Source organism: Drosophila albomicans, chromosome 2R, assembly GCF_009650485.2.
Source record: "Drosophila albomicans strain 15112-1751.03 chromosome 2R, ASM965048v2, whole genome shotgun sequence".
In the NCBI taxonomy this organism is placed as follows: domain Eukaryota; kingdom Metazoa; phylum Arthropoda; class Insecta; order Diptera; family Drosophilidae; genus Drosophila; species Drosophila albomicans.
Window position 1 is genome coordinate 26,234,004 of NC_047631.2, and position 17,971 is coordinate 26,251,974.

General features: G+C 35.7%; 3 protein-coding genes across 6 annotated transcripts in view; 2 read left to right on the forward strand and 1 right to left on the reverse strand.

The window, feature by feature from the left end:
• The window catches only part of LOC117576414 (putative uncharacterized protein DDB_G0282129), an 80,360-nt gene extending 70,128 nt beyond the window's left edge, over positions 1 to 10,232 (forward strand). For all 4 annotated transcript variants that reach the window (XM_052007648.1, XM_034261141.2, XM_034261142.2 and 1 more), the window contains one exon: positions 1,276 to 10,232. In XM_052007648.1, coding sequence (XP_051863608.1) covers positions 1,276 to 4,021 — 2,746 coding nt within the window. In that variant the 3' untranslated portion in view covers positions 4,022 to 10,232. The remainder of the gene's footprint in view (positions 1 to 1,275) is intronic.
• Positions 10,233 to 13,953: 3,721 nt separating this feature from the next.
• Positions 13,954 to 15,373, forward strand: LOC117575692 (uncharacterized). The gene is made up of 4 exons (XM_034260004.2): positions 13,954 to 14,513; positions 14,571 to 14,685; positions 14,752 to 14,968; positions 15,026 to 15,373. The coding sequence occupies exons 1-4, from the start codon at positions 14,041 to 14,043 to the stop codon at positions 15,286 to 15,288; spliced, it is 1,068 nt and encodes a 355-aa protein (XP_034115895.1). The 5' UTR covers positions 13,954 to 14,040; the 3' UTR covers positions 15,289 to 15,373.
• A 44-nt stretch (positions 15,374 to 15,417) lies between these two features.
• Positions 15,418 to 17,664, reverse strand: LOC117575691 (isocitrate dehydrogenase [NAD] subunit beta, mitochondrial). Its single transcript, XM_034260003.2, has 6 exons — positions 17,485 to 17,664; positions 17,247 to 17,294; positions 17,081 to 17,176; positions 16,897 to 17,013; positions 16,252 to 16,833; positions 15,418 to 16,194 (listed from the first exon to the last, which is right to left on the reverse strand). Exons 1-6 carry the CDS (start codon positions 17,524 to 17,526, stop codon positions 15,964 to 15,966), a joined length of 1,116 nt encoding a protein of 371 aa, XP_034115894.1. The 5' UTR covers positions 17,527 to 17,664; the 3' UTR covers positions 15,418 to 15,963.
• Between the last annotated feature and the right edge of the window lie 307 nt (positions 17,665 to 17,971).

Consider the following 17,971-nt stretch of genomic DNA (forward strand, 5'->3'; position numbering starts at 1 on the left):
CGGTCTCGGGCTCGGGCTCTCGGCAGCCAGCCTGACAGCTTCTTACCCGCCTCAGCCCCTCTCCCCTAAGCGAGCTGCTACTCTGCTGTCACTCACCCCTGCTCTGCTGCATGTCATCTTTTGTCTCTGCAGCACAGCCAAAATAATACAAGAAGCAACCAGCTTAAAAAAAAAAGGCACAAATTTCTCTATGCTGCATCCTTGCCACATAGCCTTTGACAAGGACAACGTCGTCGTTGTCATCCCCTCCTCTCCTTCGTCTTCTGTTCTCCCTGCCTGCTGCAGACATTTAAGAAGCGTTCATTGTCAGAACTTTTCGAGTGTACCTACGAGTGAGTGCATGAGTGTATGCGAGTGTGCATGAGTGTGAGTGCGAGTGCAGTCTTCAAAAAAAAAAGAAGAGTGAAAATGATATTTTGTCAGCTTCTTTGAAGCAAAAGTCAAAAGCGGGGGAAGTTGAGGCTTGGCAGATTGACTGGTCAATTGCAAAAGGCAGAAAGGCACATGTGACTAGACAGAGGCAATTGCAACGCCAACAAGCAAAGTGCATTATCAATACACTGAGCGAAAAAAAGGCCATTTATTTGATGACTCAATATTTTGTTTAACTTATAGCTGGCATATTTCCAATCAGTAGTTGACTTTCTTTTGGTTTAAAGTTAATACTATATATACAAATGTAACATTTGGTATATTTTAGTATTTTTAGTATATCGTTTTGGTATATTTTAAGAACAATACCACTATTTTGGGTGTTTTAGTACAAATGGGTATTGTTTATTTGGTATATTGCAGTATTTTTTCAGCACATCAATTCGGTATATCTTATGAATAATATCACATTTTTTGGTATATTTTTGTATTATTCAATATATGGATTTGTTATATTTTTAGAATAATACCACTTTGCGTTTGGGTGTTTTAGTGCAAATTGGTAGTGGCTTTTTGGTATATTGCAGTATTTTTTAGTATATAAAATCGGTATATTTTATGAATAATACCGCATTCTTCTTACTTCTTCTACTATGGGTCTTAGTAGTATATTTAGTACTTTTTTGGTATATACCAAATATTATATTCGGTATTTTTATGTATTTTTGCGGTATATCAGTAAAAAAAAAGGAAAATAAAACAAATATAGTTATTTTTTAGTGAAAATATTTCCACGTATATATCTTGCTTTAAACTTAAAGTAAAAAACAATTCTTTAAGTGTAATTTTATTTCCACTTTTTTCCCTAAACTTATCAAGCACATTTCTTCTTTCCATTTGCAGAGCACTCTTCGACTCGGTGCCCTCGTCGATGGGCAGACACAGCTACAGCCAGGAGGAGCTGAACAGTGCGCTCCAAGATGTGGTGGCCAACAAGTCGGCGGGCACACGCAAAGCGTCCAGTCAATACCTCTTGCAGCGCTCTGTGTTGCGCAACAAAATGGACAACATGTCGCTGAGCTCGAAGCAGACGCACGGAGTGAAGCTGGAGGAGCAAGAGGATTCCGGCGACGAGGTCAACGATGCCGATAGCAATGGCTCTGGTGCAGCGTCAGGTTTCCAAGAGTTCGCCCAACGCATGGCTGCGAACAACGAGCATCTGCGTAAGCTGAGCGGCATGTCCGAGCACAATGGCAGCGATCTGGGTGACGACCTAGAGCCGGGAATGTCGCCGAAGCTGGCGAGGCCTCAAAGCGGTGGCACGCCGACAGCAACAGCAGCTGGCGGTGCCGTTGGCATGCCGGTGCCGATTGATGTGAATGTGTTGCTGCGCACGCTGATGCTGGCAGCGGGCATTGGGGTGATGCCCAAGCTGGACGAGACACAAACGCTGGGGGATCTGGTCAAGTCGCTGGTGTTGGCCAACAGCGGTGGCTTGTTGAACGACAGCCTGGTGAATGCTGTGGCCGCTGGCCACGAGATCAACGGCGACCAGCGTCTGCTGCAGCAGCAGCATCAACAGCAACATCACCACCACCATCAGCAACAGCAACAGCAGCAGCATCAGCAGCAACAACAACAGTTGGCCGCTGTGGCCGCCTTTCGTCGTCACATACCAAAGTCTGAAACGCCAGAGACGAACTCCTCGCTGGATGCCAATGAGATGTGCGAGGATCCCATCTTGAAGATTCCGTCCTTCAAAGTGAGCGGCGCTGGCAACATATCGCCGCCGTTGCTGCCGCAACACAACAACAGCAGCAGCATGAGCAACAACAACAACTCGATGAGCAATCGCAATGGCGATCACAGTCCACACTCGGCCTCGCCCATGCTGGCAGCAGCCGTTGCTGCCGCCGCCGCCAACAACAGCTACCGGCAACAGCAGAACAGCGGCAGCAACAGCGGTGGCGGTGGCAGCAGCAATCTGTTGTCGCCATCACCGACATCCATACAGAAAATGATGGCCACGTCCATACATCGCAAGCTGAACGAGCAGAGCAGCCAGGACAGTTTGCTGCGCAACAATGGCAACACCAGCGGCAGCGAATGCAGCAGCACCGGTGGCAGCAATGGCAATGTGAGCCTCAGCAACAACAACAATGGTAGCAACAGCAGCAACAGCTACAAGAAACCGAGCATTTCGGTGGCCAAAATCATTGGCGGCACGGACACCTCGCGTTTCGGTGCCTCACCCAATATGCTCGCCCAGCCCCATCACAGCCATCTGCCCGCACATCATGCAGCGGCCGCAGCAGCCGCCGCGGTTGCCTCGCATCATCACAGCCAACATCAGCAACAGCTGAGCGCAGCGGATGCGGCACTCGGAAAGGGCACGCGACCGAAGCGTGGCAAGTATCGCAACTACGATCGCGATAGTCTGGTGGAGGCGGTGAAGGCGGTGCAACGGGGCGAGATGTCGGTGCATCGAGCGGGCAGCTATTACGGCGTGCCACACTCAACGCTCGAGTACAAGGTGAAGGAGCGTCATCTGATGCGACCCCGCAAACGCGAACCGAAGCCACAGCCCGATCTCGTGGGTCTCACGGGTGCTGCCAACAAAGTGAATGCCAATCTCGCCGGACTCAATCATCTCGACAAGCTGAAGGCGGGCAACAATGCGGCGAACAGCAGCAGCAACATCAACAACAACAGCAGCAGCAGCAGTTCGGGTTCAAAGCTGAGCAATGCTCTCAAGAACAACAGCAGTGCTGCTGCCGCAGCGGCAGCTGTCACTGCGGCCACATCGAATGGCATGAAGTTGTCCATGTTTGAGGCGCCACCGCGGCTGCCGTTTCAATTCTGGGCGGCACCGAATGCCGGCGCCAACTATGGCCTGGACTTCAATTGCAATCCCGATGTCTTCAATCATCAGATGAATGCCATCGAGTACGCCGAGAATGTGTACGGCAACATCATACGCAAAAAGCTGGAGAACGAGAGCGATCCTGGGAGCAATGTGAGTGCTGGCAATGGGAATGGACATGCGCTGCTCGATCAGCTGCTGGTGAAGAAGACGCCTCTCCCATTCACCAACAATCGCAGCAACGATTACAGCGCAGCAGCAGCAGCAGCCGCTGTGGCTGCAGCCAACGTTTGCGGCAGCAGCAGCAGCAACTCCGAGGGCATCAAGCGTGCTGGCAGCCCGATGGGCGTCTATGCGGATGTCAAGCGTGAGCGTCTCAGTCCCATGCGTGGCATGGAGAGCGCCAGCAGCGATGAGGAGCATGTCACCAGCAAAAACATTAACAATAACAACAATAACAACAACAACAGTGACCTGGCGCACAATAAGAACAACAACAGCAACAATAATAATGGTAACAGCAACAATGGCAACGGACGCAGTCGCATGACATCGCGGGACTCGGACACCGATGGCAGCAGTCTCAAGAGCGAGCAATCGCACAGTTCGTTAGCAGCAGCAGCAGCAGCGGGCAACAAAATGATGGATCTCAATGGCAGCGTTAAGTTCGATCCCGATGCTGCTGTCACGGCACCAATCTCGCCCAGCAATTCGATATTGCACGAGAAGCTGGCGCAGATCAAGGCCGAGCAGAGCGATTGCAATGCCAGCGAGGATCAGTTATAGACAACGTGGCAGCAACAACAACAGCAACAACAACAGCAACAGGTGGCAGCCACATTCGCTTGGCCACCGCTTGCCACACACTACTACAGTTTCTAAACGAGAAAGAAAGAGAGAGAGTTCGTGTATTGTACAGGCAAATGGTTCCACAAATGGGAATCAACACAAGCAGCAGAGTAAGAGAAAAGCAAACCAAATGCAAAACAAAACAAAACAAAAAAAAGAAAACATTAAACATAAATAAGAAAAGAACTTTAAGTACGATTAAAAGATATACAACAAAAAATACATAGGCAAGGCAAGAGCGTCAGGTTCTTATTGTTAGTTAAGACATTACACAACACAACACACACACACACACCGTACATAGCTAAGTATATAGTACACACACACACACATATACAGGACAACAACAACAAGCAAACATGCATAGATACATTTGTGTATCTGTGCGTATTTATTGTTTAGTTTTTTGACAATCGACAAATAGGCATTCTCTTGTACAAACTTTCTAAAACAAAACAAAAAAAAACAAAAACAAAATAAAAAGAATACAACAAAACTTTAATCAACAACATCAAGTAAATACATAATTTTATAAGACCAAACAACAACTAAAAAAAATCAAAAACAAAATATACAAATTATTTTAGTTGCGTTTTCTCTTATGTTAAGTAACCAACAACAACAAAAAGCAAACTACAAAAAAAAAACAAAGCATATATATTTTTTTCGAACGTAAAAACAGCAATAAAAGAAAATATGATGAACAACAACAACAACAAGCAAAGCAGTTACAAGCAAAGGAATAGCCAAAACTATGCAGCGCCTGCTAGCGAAAATTCTCAACTCAAAAAAATACCTAAACAAAAAACATTCCAATATTTTGAAAACTTGACTTAGAAAACTTGAAATGTGATTCGCAAGCGCATAGAGTTAGCAGACGCCAGAGACATAGAAACTGACAAAAAACCCAACAACAACAGCAATAACTACAGCAAAAGACCATAGCTAGGAACAACAATAACAACAACAACAACAATAACAAACAACAACAACAACATCTACAATATCCGATCAATAATAGCCAACAAACAATAATAACAATAAAAAACAAACTACAACACAACAAACACTACAAAAACCGGAAATAGCAAAGCAAAATTCAAAAACTACAAAACAACTACAAACAAAAATTCAAAACAAAATATTATTTTCCAATTTCATACAAGTAACAAAAACAAATTGTTGAACATATTATTTGCATTAATTTCGTAGAAACAAAAAAGAAATAAAAGATGATGGAGAAACTTACAACCCAGAAACCTTAAAGAAAAACAAGCATACAAAAAACGGAAATCAATAAACAAAGCTGCCTTCACATTTACAAATTAAATAAATGAATAAGAGGAATGAATGAAACGTTAGGAAAAAGCACACAAAATAAATAATAACAACTCAAAAGAAATATACGCAAAACCAAAAAAAACAAAATGCTTAGAAATTCACAATCAAAACTAAAACCACCAAAAATGAAAAAAAAAACAAAACAAAACCGAACCCAGCAAAACCCATCAAAAACAAACTCCCATTTGATTTAATTTTTCAAATCAAAATTAATACAAAAATTAACAAACAAAAAACACAAAAAAAATAAATATATATATATAGAAAGAAAGAAAAACAAAACAAGAAATCCCAATATATTATTATATAAATTTGAATGTTTCGGTGTTTACATAAATCAAAAATATAAAATAAAATACATGTTTAGGCATTTAATGGAACTAAGTGAAAATTAAATATTTGGCTATCAAATTCAAAATATTTAATAAGAAACAAAAAACTCTATATATATGTATATTTATGTATGTGTGTGTCTTGATCATTACGCGTATACCTCAAATAAAACACATGATCATTTTGAGCAAAAACTATATATATATTTAAATGTACTTATATACACTTATACACTCTACTTACACTCTACAACAAAGAATGTTTAACATATTTACACAGCATTAATGTACTCTCGTATAACCTCCTCCTTATAGTACACACACATACTACACACCTTTTGGCCAACACACACACACACACACACATACACTTCTCCCTTTACACACCCCCTTTCGAGGTCTCTAATGATATTGGGCAATGTTTCAGAAAACAAAAACAAATGAAAAACACTTTCGATGGGTTACTAAATGTATGCGTAAATAAACAAAAAGATAAAAAAAAATCTATATAAATGTACCTAAAAAAAAACAAACATATTTTGTGTGCTAGCTAGTAAGTGTCAAAAAGAGAAGAGAAGAAAAATAATAAATTATATATACAATACTAAATGTATTTTAAAAGTCGGTAAAGTCGGTAAAATATGCGTATGTCAAAATGTTTAGTGAATTGTAATTGTAATTGAAAGTATATATATAAACAACTATATATTCAGCAAGACAGAAAATCATTTAAAAGCATTTACAAAACAACCAAAAAAACAAAAACAAAAAACATATTTATAATTTATGCATAGAAAGTTAAAAAACAAAAAACGTATTTATTGGCTAACCTTTAAAAAGCAAATTCAATGTGCATAAATGTTGTGGTTTAGTAACAAAATATATCAAATCCAAAATTACATTATACTTAACAAAACAAAAAAAAAGACAATGGACATTTGGTGTATCAAGCATTCGATAAAAGAAAATTGTAAAATTTAGTAAATTATTTTGCAAAATGTGTGCGTATCAAAAATGAAATGTTTATTATACGAAATGGAAATGGAAAACATAATGGATGAAAGGATATCGAAAAAAAAAGTATTTATTGCTAATTAATTTATATTTGAAGTATACATAAATATTTATTATACATACATATATACATACATATATATTAGACACACTATCTGTGATTAATAATCCAAAATTTTGAAGAAACTTTTTCTGACTAATGTTGGTTAGGCATACATTAAAAACAACAACAAAAACAAAACAAAAAACTCAATCTAAACAAAGAAAGCAAAACAAATTAATAATGAAAACTTACTATAATAATGCAATAATTAATAAACTATAAAGATCGGATACAAATAATTAACAACAAATAACTAAAGCAGAGCACAAGCAAAACAAAATGAAAATAAGTAAAAAAGTCTTAACTGTACCCACAAGTTGGTAAGATGCATATAATTATGGCAAAGAGTACTCGTATTCAAAATGGTTAAAATAATAGATACAAGACAACAACAACAACCACAACAACAATAAGAGAATTAATAAAAACAACAACAACAACTACAGCACATCACTAAAGACAAAACAGTTCAGAGTTCAGAGCATACATACTTATATAGTTGTACATATATTTTGGAAAATTTTTTACTCAAAACCATACAGGAAAACAGCAAAAAAAACCAGTCAAAAAAATAATGAAAAAAGAGAAAAACTAAATTAAAATGAGATGAACATTTTATAAAACTAAATTATACAAAGTAAAGTAAACAAAATTATGACAACAAGAAAAGATATATGCAATTTTGTTCATAAGAAATGTAAAAAGATAAACATGAAATCAAACTAAGCGAAAAAGAAAAGAAAAAGTAATGAAATAATGACATAAAAATAAAGTGCAATTATACGGTTTATATTAAGAAAGCAAACGTTAAAGAATATACGAAATTTAGCAAATATTTCGATGAATGTTCGGTTCAATTTCGAGGCAACCAAAAAACCAAACAAAAATCATTTCAATTGTTTATAAAAAGATAAAAAAAAAAAACATCTATCCAAAAAAACACCAGACCAACAGACATGCCAGCCTAGCCTAATCTAAACTAGGCACTTTGCTTTGTGCCTTGTGTCTGAGTTGAGATCAGAAGACAAGCAACAAATGCAATGTACCCATCAAACACACACACACACAGACATACATAAACAGGAAATGGCATTCTTAGATACAAAACAAATAACAAAATATGTAAAAAGAAAAGGGCGTAAGATATTGACAGAGAGATCGTCAACCTAGTGATAGGTTTTGAAGTCGAGTGTAATGAGTAACAGCTTGAGAATGTTGAATTGTATAGAATTTTTGCACACTCACCTAGTCTGGTCGCTGACCCCAAAAAGTAGGCAACAAAAAGTGCGACTTCAGATGCATTTGGTGAGCGTGCAAAAACGCTCAGGTACGTGTTTTATTTTTCGGAGAGAAAAAAGATTGATTACCCATACATTACTTATTCTTTGTTCACTACAAATTAATAGTTAATAATTGTACAATATACAAATTAAATCGATAAATATACATACATATACTTATATATATATACTAATGTTTATGTAATTGTTTATGAACGGCAAAGAAAAACAGAAAACAGAAAATGAAAGAGAGAACAACGGTTTTTTTAGCATGCTTAATGAATTGCTCACCTTTGTGTATAAAATATAATTTGTTCAACACATGAATCAAAATTTGCTGAATATAAGTGCATATACTTAGAATTTATATTCTCCATATAATATTATTTATAAAACATAAATTAGTGCATATTATTACAATTATTATGATTATTATTACAATTCTAATTATAACAAACAAAAACAAAAGAGAAGAACATATTCTAATTCTATTATGTACGCGCAGTCTACGCAAAATAGGCAAATCAAAATTTTACTTATTATTATTAACTATCATTTAGAAACATATATGTATGAATACATATGTATGTATATGTATATTATAGCCGAGTGTAGCAGACTGGCGTGTTGCCACTGTTGTTAGCCTTGATTTGTGTTTTGTATATATTAGACCACATTATTAAGATTATTTCATTAATACAATTTTTTATGATATGTAACTATATTATGAAAAATGAAAAAAAAAAAAAACGGGCAACACATTTGACTTATAGTGCAATTGTTTCAAACAAACAACAACAAATATTAATAATACACGTATATTAAAATGATAACAACCAACAACAACAACAACTGATATACTACTTTGCAATGCCAAGAAGTATGTTTACATATATACATTTATATATACATATATGTTAACAACAACAACAATACAACAACATTATTATTTAACCAAGAAAGCTCTTCAATTGAAAATCAAAAATCATTATAAGTGCACATAACATTTTATAGACATTTAATTACAAGCAACACACATAAAAACAAAGTCAGTAAAAATAATTTTGCTAAAATCAAACGAATCAAACATGAACCAAACATCACACACAGAAAATGATTTATATTGTTATTTTTTAAATCAGTTATAGAAACGAGAAACCATTCAAAGTTGAAAACTAACTTACCCAAAAAAAAACAAATGATTAAGTTGTGCCAACAAACAAATTCATTATTTTTATGTTTAACTTGAGCGATAAATGCAAAGAACACAAGCAAAACACCAACAACAACTACAAGAAACAATAGCCCAGCAAAGACAACCAACAACAAACATCAGCAAACAAGATCGAAACGTACACCAAACAACAATAGCCCAAACATAATTGAACTAAAAATTGATAATAGAAACATTCTCTAATGAAAGATCTACAACTAATCTTCAAGTTGTACATTAAAATGAAAGACAACAACAACAACAATGAACATCAAAACACAAAGCCTGACGTCGATTGTACTTTTCTTTTTTCTACAAGCAATTACAGCAAAACAATTTTATTAAACAATAGTACTACTCTTACTACAAACTAAAATAGCAACAGTAATAGAAATAGCAATAGCCACAAAACAATTAACTTTAAACCACAACAACAACAACTCCCAATACACACACACACACACACAAACAAACAAGAACTAATAACTGATTTTTCAAGCAGACTTAAATTCATAGCAATAACCAATACAATAGCCACATATATAATTAACAATTATAGCCAAGCATACAATAGACCGCAAAAGCAAAACGAAAAACCAAGCAGAAAAAAGAAGCAGAACATGAGATCGAGAAGAGTGCTTTGCATTGCGTATACGCATTACGTATACGATGCATTCGTAAACAATTTGTCATAAGTAAAAAATGAAAACAATTTTTATTTCAATTATCGACTCAATCAACAAACACTACATAATTACAATTAAAATACAGAAGAAAAAAAACAATAAAACAATAGCCCTAGTAACAATATTAATCGTATTAACCAATTAAAAAAAAAAAAGCAAAACAACAATAGTAGTTCTAAGTTATTGGCAATGTAAAAGGCATTAACAAATACTTATAAACAACAGATTTTATCCACAACAAAACAAAAAACAATTAGAATCCAACAATACTCCAGACTTGGTTGAAATAAAACAGTTTCTCGTTTTCGTGTTTTAAAATACATTTAAAATACTTTTAAAATGAAAGAATAACAACAAAACAAAGACGACGCCCTCGAAGCGTTTTAACTGATGCAAGTACAATATAATCAACAACAACAACAACAACAACCACAAGTACATAGCAACTTGAGCAAAAATTTCATTTATTTTTGCATTTATCACTTTAAAAGCAAAATAATCATTTAATTACTTTTTTTGTGTAGAACAAAAGAAAAAAAAACAAGATGGAAATTGTTTCACAGCCAATAAGCTAAACTAAATATAATGAATGAATAAAAAGAAAAACCACATTATGATTAGCAATAGCCCATAAGTACCAACAACAACAACAACAACAAATATAGCATTAACAAAACAAAAAAAACAGGACAACAACAACAACAAAATAGCAAAGATAAAAACTTAAGCAAAACAGCTGACAAGCATGCGAAAAAAAGGATAAAAAATAATTTCACTACGAAATTCCATAGAAATAATTTATGCAAATTATGTTTAGTTCTTTACAGCGAAAATGTAATATGTATCTATGTATATTTTTTTTACTACAAAAAAGTAAACAATTAACAAATTTTCAAAACAAAAGAACATTTTTCTTAAGAAATTCAAATAAAAACATTTAAAATGCAACAGAAAATTAGGTTTGAGTTAAGTTACTTGTAATCATTTAAATAAATTTAAAACAAATTTGTTCAGCGTGCATAATTGTTATATATACACTTATAAAATAATGCTTAAGTTAATGATTTTCGTTATTTTTATTATTTACTTATTATGTTTTAAACGCAAAAAAAAGAACGATATATACATCTCTATATATACATATATATCATATATTTACGCTGAAAATGTTTATTAATAAAAACAAATATTTTAGTTCAACAATTGAAGTTTTCATTTCCTTAGCTTTACTTTCATTTATTACACACAAAGAGGCTTTTATTTAAACAACATTCCATATTTCCACTCACGCATGCGGATCAGCAGCAGCAATATGATTATAAATGATAATACAACAAGAAATATTAACAATTTACATACTTGTACTTACAATTAATAAGTCATAGTAATCTATGACTTGGACAGTTATTATAAATCAATCAATAGCCCAAAGTAAATGTTGATTGTGATGGGATTGATTGTGATGTGTCCCAACATCGTCAATATTTGCTCCATTTTCACATTGAACAATAACAGAACAGAGATATGCAAATTGGCAAATTGGCGAAGCATTTAAAATGAAACACGTAGAAAAAACAGTTTTGATTTTACGATTTTAGTTTTCCTATGATTTTCTATAAGTTAAACCCACTTGAACACTTTGGAAATAAGAAACTAAATGTACTGGCAAATGTTCTAGACCTGGTTAGGTGAGGAAAGGGCAAAAAACTATCACATATGAATAAAGCTATCGTTAATCTAAACTCAACAGCTTCAGGGACCAAAGAAGAAAATTTATTTGACAACTGATGAATCACATTCGACAAGACCTAAAACAAAAAAATATCAAAAATGAAAAGGCGAAAATTCTGAAATGAATCAATGCATAAATGGAAATAATTTAGAAACTAACAAAAAGAAAAACCAAACGATATAAATCTAGGGAACGTCTAGGGAAACATTTTGGAATATACCAAAATCTGCAATGAGTATATAAAAATTCTATGTACTTACACAAACATGTACATAAAAACCCCTTTGGTAAAATTAAAACTTATATTAAAACGTAAAAAATGAGACATAAAAATGGAGTTGAAATTCCCGGATATTGAAGATTTAACTATGAATAAGAAATTTGTATACGATATGCAGTAAACAAAAAACAAATTAAATCATTTCATTAAGGATATTTCGGATATTACATATTTGGCTGAAATTGTGTAAAAGTCAAAGAAAAAAGGACAAAAATTATATTTTTGTTCAATAGAAAATTATGATTATTATTTTGGTGTAATTTTGGTGTAAATAAATAAATGAAATATCAAAATATAATGGATTGATAGGTGGGTTTTCTATAACACTTAACAAAAAAAAAAAAAGGAATGGAAAAATTAAACGATTAACAAATTAAATTAGCAAAATTTATGTCAACTTAGTAAATGATAAATTCAAATTTATAGTACTTACTTATATATTTGTGTATGTATGCTAAAATTAAATCATGGATATCGTGGATCATGGATATTGATTTCAATAAAAAACAAAATAAAAATAAGATCGTTCTTCTGTTTCCACAACAAAATGAATGCCAACAATAACAACAACTAGAACAACAACAACGTGTGCTGATTTCCAATTGAAATGCTATTGTTTAAACAACAAGCGTTTAGGTTACAATAACAACAAGAACAGCAAAATGACATGTCAAAATCATTGTAAAAAAAACGAATAAACCAAAAACTAAAAGAAAATGAAAATGCAAACGCAGTAAAACATTAGATTTGTGTATATGTATGTGAACAAATAGAAGGTATGTACTTATAATGGCAACAAATCAACTAAAAAACGTACTTACAAAATGACAAAAAACAACAACTATTAACTTGTAATGATGTGAACATGGAGCTATCAGTATTTTGATAAATACTGTCAATAAAAATTTAATAAAATATAAAGCCAAACTTACTTTATTTTTATTTATTTCTTGGTTTTTCAGGGAATGCTAAAATTTTCTTTACGTTACAAAATGACTTGGCGGAAGCCCTTTCTCAGTCATTTCTTTAAGGATTTCAGAACAGAGTATATTTTTGAACTCACGATAAAAAAGTCTAACGGATTGCATTAAAAAGTTTCAAGAATTGCACAAAAAAATTTTTGAAAATATTCGAAATTTTTTCAAGGGGGAGGCATGGAAAAATTCACGAAAAATCGAAAATTTATGGATATCTCAGCCATTTGAAGGACTATCAGGATGTCCTTTGGCCTGGAGATAGATGTTTTTAAATAAATGATAATTCAAAAATTAAAAGGACGAAAGTCCTTGTTGAGGCCAAGTTATAAGGACTTTTTTGTTTAAAGAAAAAAAGCTATAACTCCGGCATTTCCTTTTCGATTATAACAGCTCATATGCCAATTAACTTGTATTAACAAGGACTATCGACTGACCAAAGGACATTTCGATCGTCCTTTGGGTTTTCGAAATATCCTGCATTTTGTGGTTTTCACATTTTTTGATGGGCTTCGGTAAGCCCCTAAAAGTATGCAATATATTTTTTTCGAAGCTTTGTTTTTTTGCTTTGTTTCGTGTTTTTGGCTTGTTTCAGCTGCTAACGATTTGCTCTTAATATTTTAATAGCTAAAGCTTTGTGATCATACTTACCATACTTACCTTTTCAAGGGTACTGTTTATCCTTGTACTTAAAATGCAAAAATGCTATCTTTTTGCTGTTATTGCTTTATAGTTCTTTATAGTCTTTAAATGTTTTTATTTGTATTTTCTTCTCATTTATATTAACTTTATAAAACTATTAATATATATTATTGAATCTAAATTACATATTATTTTGATAATTTAAATTTATCGTATATAAAATGAATTTGTATGCTATATATGTTAGTAGGCCTTTCATATATAATTGTTTTAAAAACAATTTGCGTTCCTACGCAGTTGGCATTAAAATTTTTTGTTAAGTGAAATTAAAAAAAAAAAGTTTTTAAGTATAGTAAAAGATGATGAGACGATTGAAATGCGATCTAAGTCCACAGCTTACGACCTGCCTGAAGTTGGCCGACAGCATTCGTCCTGATTGTTGTGTTGTCCGCAATCGTATTCCGTATGATGCACAATGTTTTATGAGAGACATCTCGCGGGATCTGAATAAGCTGTACAAGCGACATGAGAAAACCTTTGTGAAGAGCAAGCGAATCATGGAATTGGCGATGCCAATGCATCCCAAATGTCGTTTTGTCCCCAAGTGTGCGTGTCCTTTCAAGAAGACCATTGAAATCATTCCAGCTGATTTGCCAAGCAATACAAGAACCGAACAGCTTGCACTCCCAACCGTCAGGCGTTTGCTCTATCGTCGCGAACATGCGATTAAAATCGGGGATAAGATCGGTGAGAGCATTTTGAACCGATGGCTGCGATCCAGTTACTTGTCGCTCTACAGTCGCTTGGGCAACATGCAGCCACTGAAAAAGCCGTAAGGAAGCTTTTACAAATTATTTTCGATTTCACTTTTAAGTATATCCTTAAACAGACAAAAGAAGAAGAAGTCAACGCCAAAGGAAAAGAAACGTCAAGCAGCGTACATTGAGAAGCTGTCAAAGGCCAAAGTTCCCCTGGAGCCCCCCAGCTGGAGCCCTCAAACGCCCGTAAGTTATCCAAAGCCTTTTATTGGTAATGAATCGTCTGAATAAATCTGCTTGCCTTTTTTACAGGAACGTAAAGGCGAATACAGTATGCGGCGCCTGAAGAAATTGGCTCGTCCTAAGGTATTCGAGTTGGTCGAGAAGCCATCATGGGAATTAACACCCGGCATGAAGGCCTACAAGGCAACAGATCGCATCAAGACCATGGCTGAGCCAGTGAGTCGTCCGGATGTCCACACCAACGATGAACCGGAGAAGGTGTCGCCCACAGCCCTGAAATACAAACGTAAGTAACATTTCTTACCAATATGTTATAACTGATCCATAACTTCCACTCTTAAAGCGAGTGCACGCATTAAGGAGATGGCAACGCCATTAGCTAAGAACGAGGCAACTTTGGCTGGTGATCTCAAGGAAGATCCATTCTCTATATCGCCGAATGCACTCAAGTATAAGCCATCGTCACGCATTAAGGAGCTGGCTGAGCCAAAGGAGTTCGAGAACACGCACATCCGTGAGAATCCTTTTGCCATCTCGCCAGCTGCTCTCAAGGCGAAGGCTTCGCCGCGTCTTATAGAATTGGCCAAGCCCAAGGGATCTGCGTAGCTTGTGGGACTATTTCAAATTGTATTAAATTTTTCTGTATTTATATTTTGGTTATTGCAAATAAATTATGGACTGTTTTGTAACATCATTTGGTTCTACTATATGATAAAATTGAAACTTCATACATGGTTTATATTATTTTCATTTAGCCAGGTCACTTGTCATGAATGGCTGATAACATTTGATTTATTTATGTAGTTTTTTTTCTCACCATTTGTGGTTGACATACGTGGTTTTCTCGTTATAATTTTTGAGTTGTAAATTAAGTAGTTGATTTTGCATTATGTTTAGATTTTGGTTTGTCATAAACGATTATATGTTGACGGCAAAATTCGAGTACAATTTGAGTTTTGCACAAAATTATAATACATATACATATTAATAATCACAAAAAATAATAATAAACTTTACTGCCAATTTGTTAAACTATGAATAGTTTTTGGAGGGAGGAAATTTGGGGATTTCGTTTTTGGGAGGGGGGCGAGGCAATTGGTCTAAACTTAAATATTCGCCAGATATAATACTCAAATTATGCAATAATGGGAGAGACAAACATACTGAATGAAAGTGAACTAAAAATTTGAAACATATTCTTCAATTTTTAGGCAAATAATTGGGGGATTGGCATCAAACTTTCGGTATTGAGTCAGCTATTGAGTTGTGGTTACAACTGTCTTAGTGCAGATTGGCAATGACAGCGCGTGTGAAGTCCGCCGTGGTCGATTGACCGCCCAAATCCTTGGTGCGCACTTTACCGTCCTTGAGCACTTGGTTGATAGCATTTTGGATGACCTCGCTGTATGTGGGCAAGTTGATGTGACGCAACATCTTTGTGCCGCACATCAGCATTGCCGTTGGGTTGGCAAGATTCTTGCCCACAGCCTGGGCGAAGGTGTGACGTGCACCCTGCGTAAAAACATTACAATTAGTATGGAATTCAATGAAGATAAATCATTACATTACCGGCTCGAATACCACAGCCTCCGCAGAGTATGAAGCACCAGCAACGACGCCAGCGCCGCCGACCAAACCAGATGCCAAATTATCAACAATGGCACCATACAGATTGGGGGTGACCATCACATCGAATTGATTGGGATTCGACACCATTTGCATGGTCGTGTTGTCCACAATCATTTTATCGAACTCAATGCGGGGGTACAGTTTGGAGACCTCCTCGCATGACTTCAGGAACAGACCATCGCCCAGCTTCATGATGTTGGCCTTGTGCACAGCCGTCACCTTCTTGCGATTGTTTTTGGTGGCGTAGTCGAAGGCGAACTTGGCAATACGCATCGATTTCTTGGCAGTGACAATCTTCAGACACTCGACAATACCGGGCACCGATTCGTGCTCGAGTGCGGAATATTCACCCTCGGTTTGTTCACGAATGATGACCGTATCGATGTTGTCGTGACGCGTCTTCACGCCGGGCAATGAACGCACATGGACCACGTTGGCATACAAATCCAGTTCCGTGCGCAGTTTCATGTTGAGCGTTTGCAGTTCACCCTCGTTGCTATAATCGGGTGTGGCCAAAATACCCTAAGGATAAAAAAAAAACATGTGAAATAAACGCAATACATATTTGAATTAACTGTAACTTACTTTAATGCAAACTTTGTTCTTTTGAATGGAGGACACCACATCCTCAAGCTTGGCGCTCAGCACAGGATTGATTTCCGACAGGAAGTACGATTCAAAGTCCACGGGCACATTTGCTGCCTATCAGTCAGAAAAGTCAAAGAAAATCCTTTAGATTCTGAAAGTGTTATGTATGTTTTGAACTCACCTTGAAGACCTCCTGCAATGAATAAACCAGCTCGGGACCAACACCATCACCGGGTATCAGAGTGCAGGTGGTTCTATTGGCACTGTAGGCGCTATCCTGCAAGCAGAGAAGTAACCCACTTATTAACATAACACATGATTCGCATGCCACAAAATTAAATACACACCTGACCAGCGACTGCCGCCGAAACATGCAGTCTGCGCACCGCCGCCGCCTAAATAGTCATGTGAGAAGTATTAATTAATAAATCTGCTATAATCTTGAGAGGATGATAACCTCAAAAAAAAATTCGCATCTGTGCCGCGAGAACGACGTCGCCGTTGCTGTGCTCGCAATGCTCTTGACAAAAGTGTTTATGTAAGCACTGTGCGCAATAAATATTCCCGGAGTCGTCGTCGACATACCTGCACTACGGTCCTTCCCAGTTGTCTAGCCAGCATCGACATGTTGTTGATTGTACGTAAGACAATTGTGTGTGGATTGCACAAAATATCAATTGACCTACTGTCTAAATGTTTAAAAATTTAATTTTGCTGTGCAAAATTTCAATCGAAAACCAACAGTAACAGCTGACTAGGGTTGTTCTTAAGTAATCGCCAATAACAAGCAATCGATAACAATTTTTTTGACAACTCTATTTCACTATAAAATTTTGAAATTTTAAATTTTTTGAATATATTAAACAATTATGAGCTAATACGTGAAAACACGAATATAAGTTAAAAATTATATTATTGATATTCAATCAATCGAATTTTTAAATAAATATCGATACAAACATGAAAACTGTAGACCTATCGAAATTTAGCGGTCAATTTAAAACATGAGAATCGCTTGATTCTTTCTTGATAATAACCGATCGTAGCTATCCAGGATCTTTTTGTGCTGTTA

Excerpts from the sequence above, each read along its gene's own strand:
- LOC117575692 (XM_034260004.2), top strand. The coding sequence starts at position 14,041 with ATGATGAGACGATTGAAATGCGATCTAAGTCCACAGCTTACGACCTGC. Across the intron at positions 14,514-14,570 it reads ATGCAGCCACTGAAAAAGCC|ACAAAAGAAGAAGAAGTCAA; the intron begins GTAAGGAAGCTT and ends ATCCTTAAACAG. Across the intron at positions 14,969-15,025 it reads CACAGCCCTGAAATACAAAC|CGAGTGCACGCATTAAGGAG; the intron begins GTAAGTAACATT and ends CCACTCTTAAAG.
- LOC117575691 (XM_034260003.2), bottom strand. The coding sequence starts at position 17,526 with ATGTCGATGCTGGCTAGACAACTGGGAAGGACCGTAGTGCAG. Across the intron at positions 16,834-16,896 it reads AGAACAAAGTTTGCATTAAA|GGTATTTTGGCCACACCCGA; the intron begins GTAAGTTACAGT and ends TTTTATCCTTAG. Across the intron at positions 16,195-16,251 it reads AGGCTGTGGTATTCGAGCCG|GGTGCACGTCACACCTTCGC; the intron begins GTAATGTAATGA and ends GTTTTTACGCAG.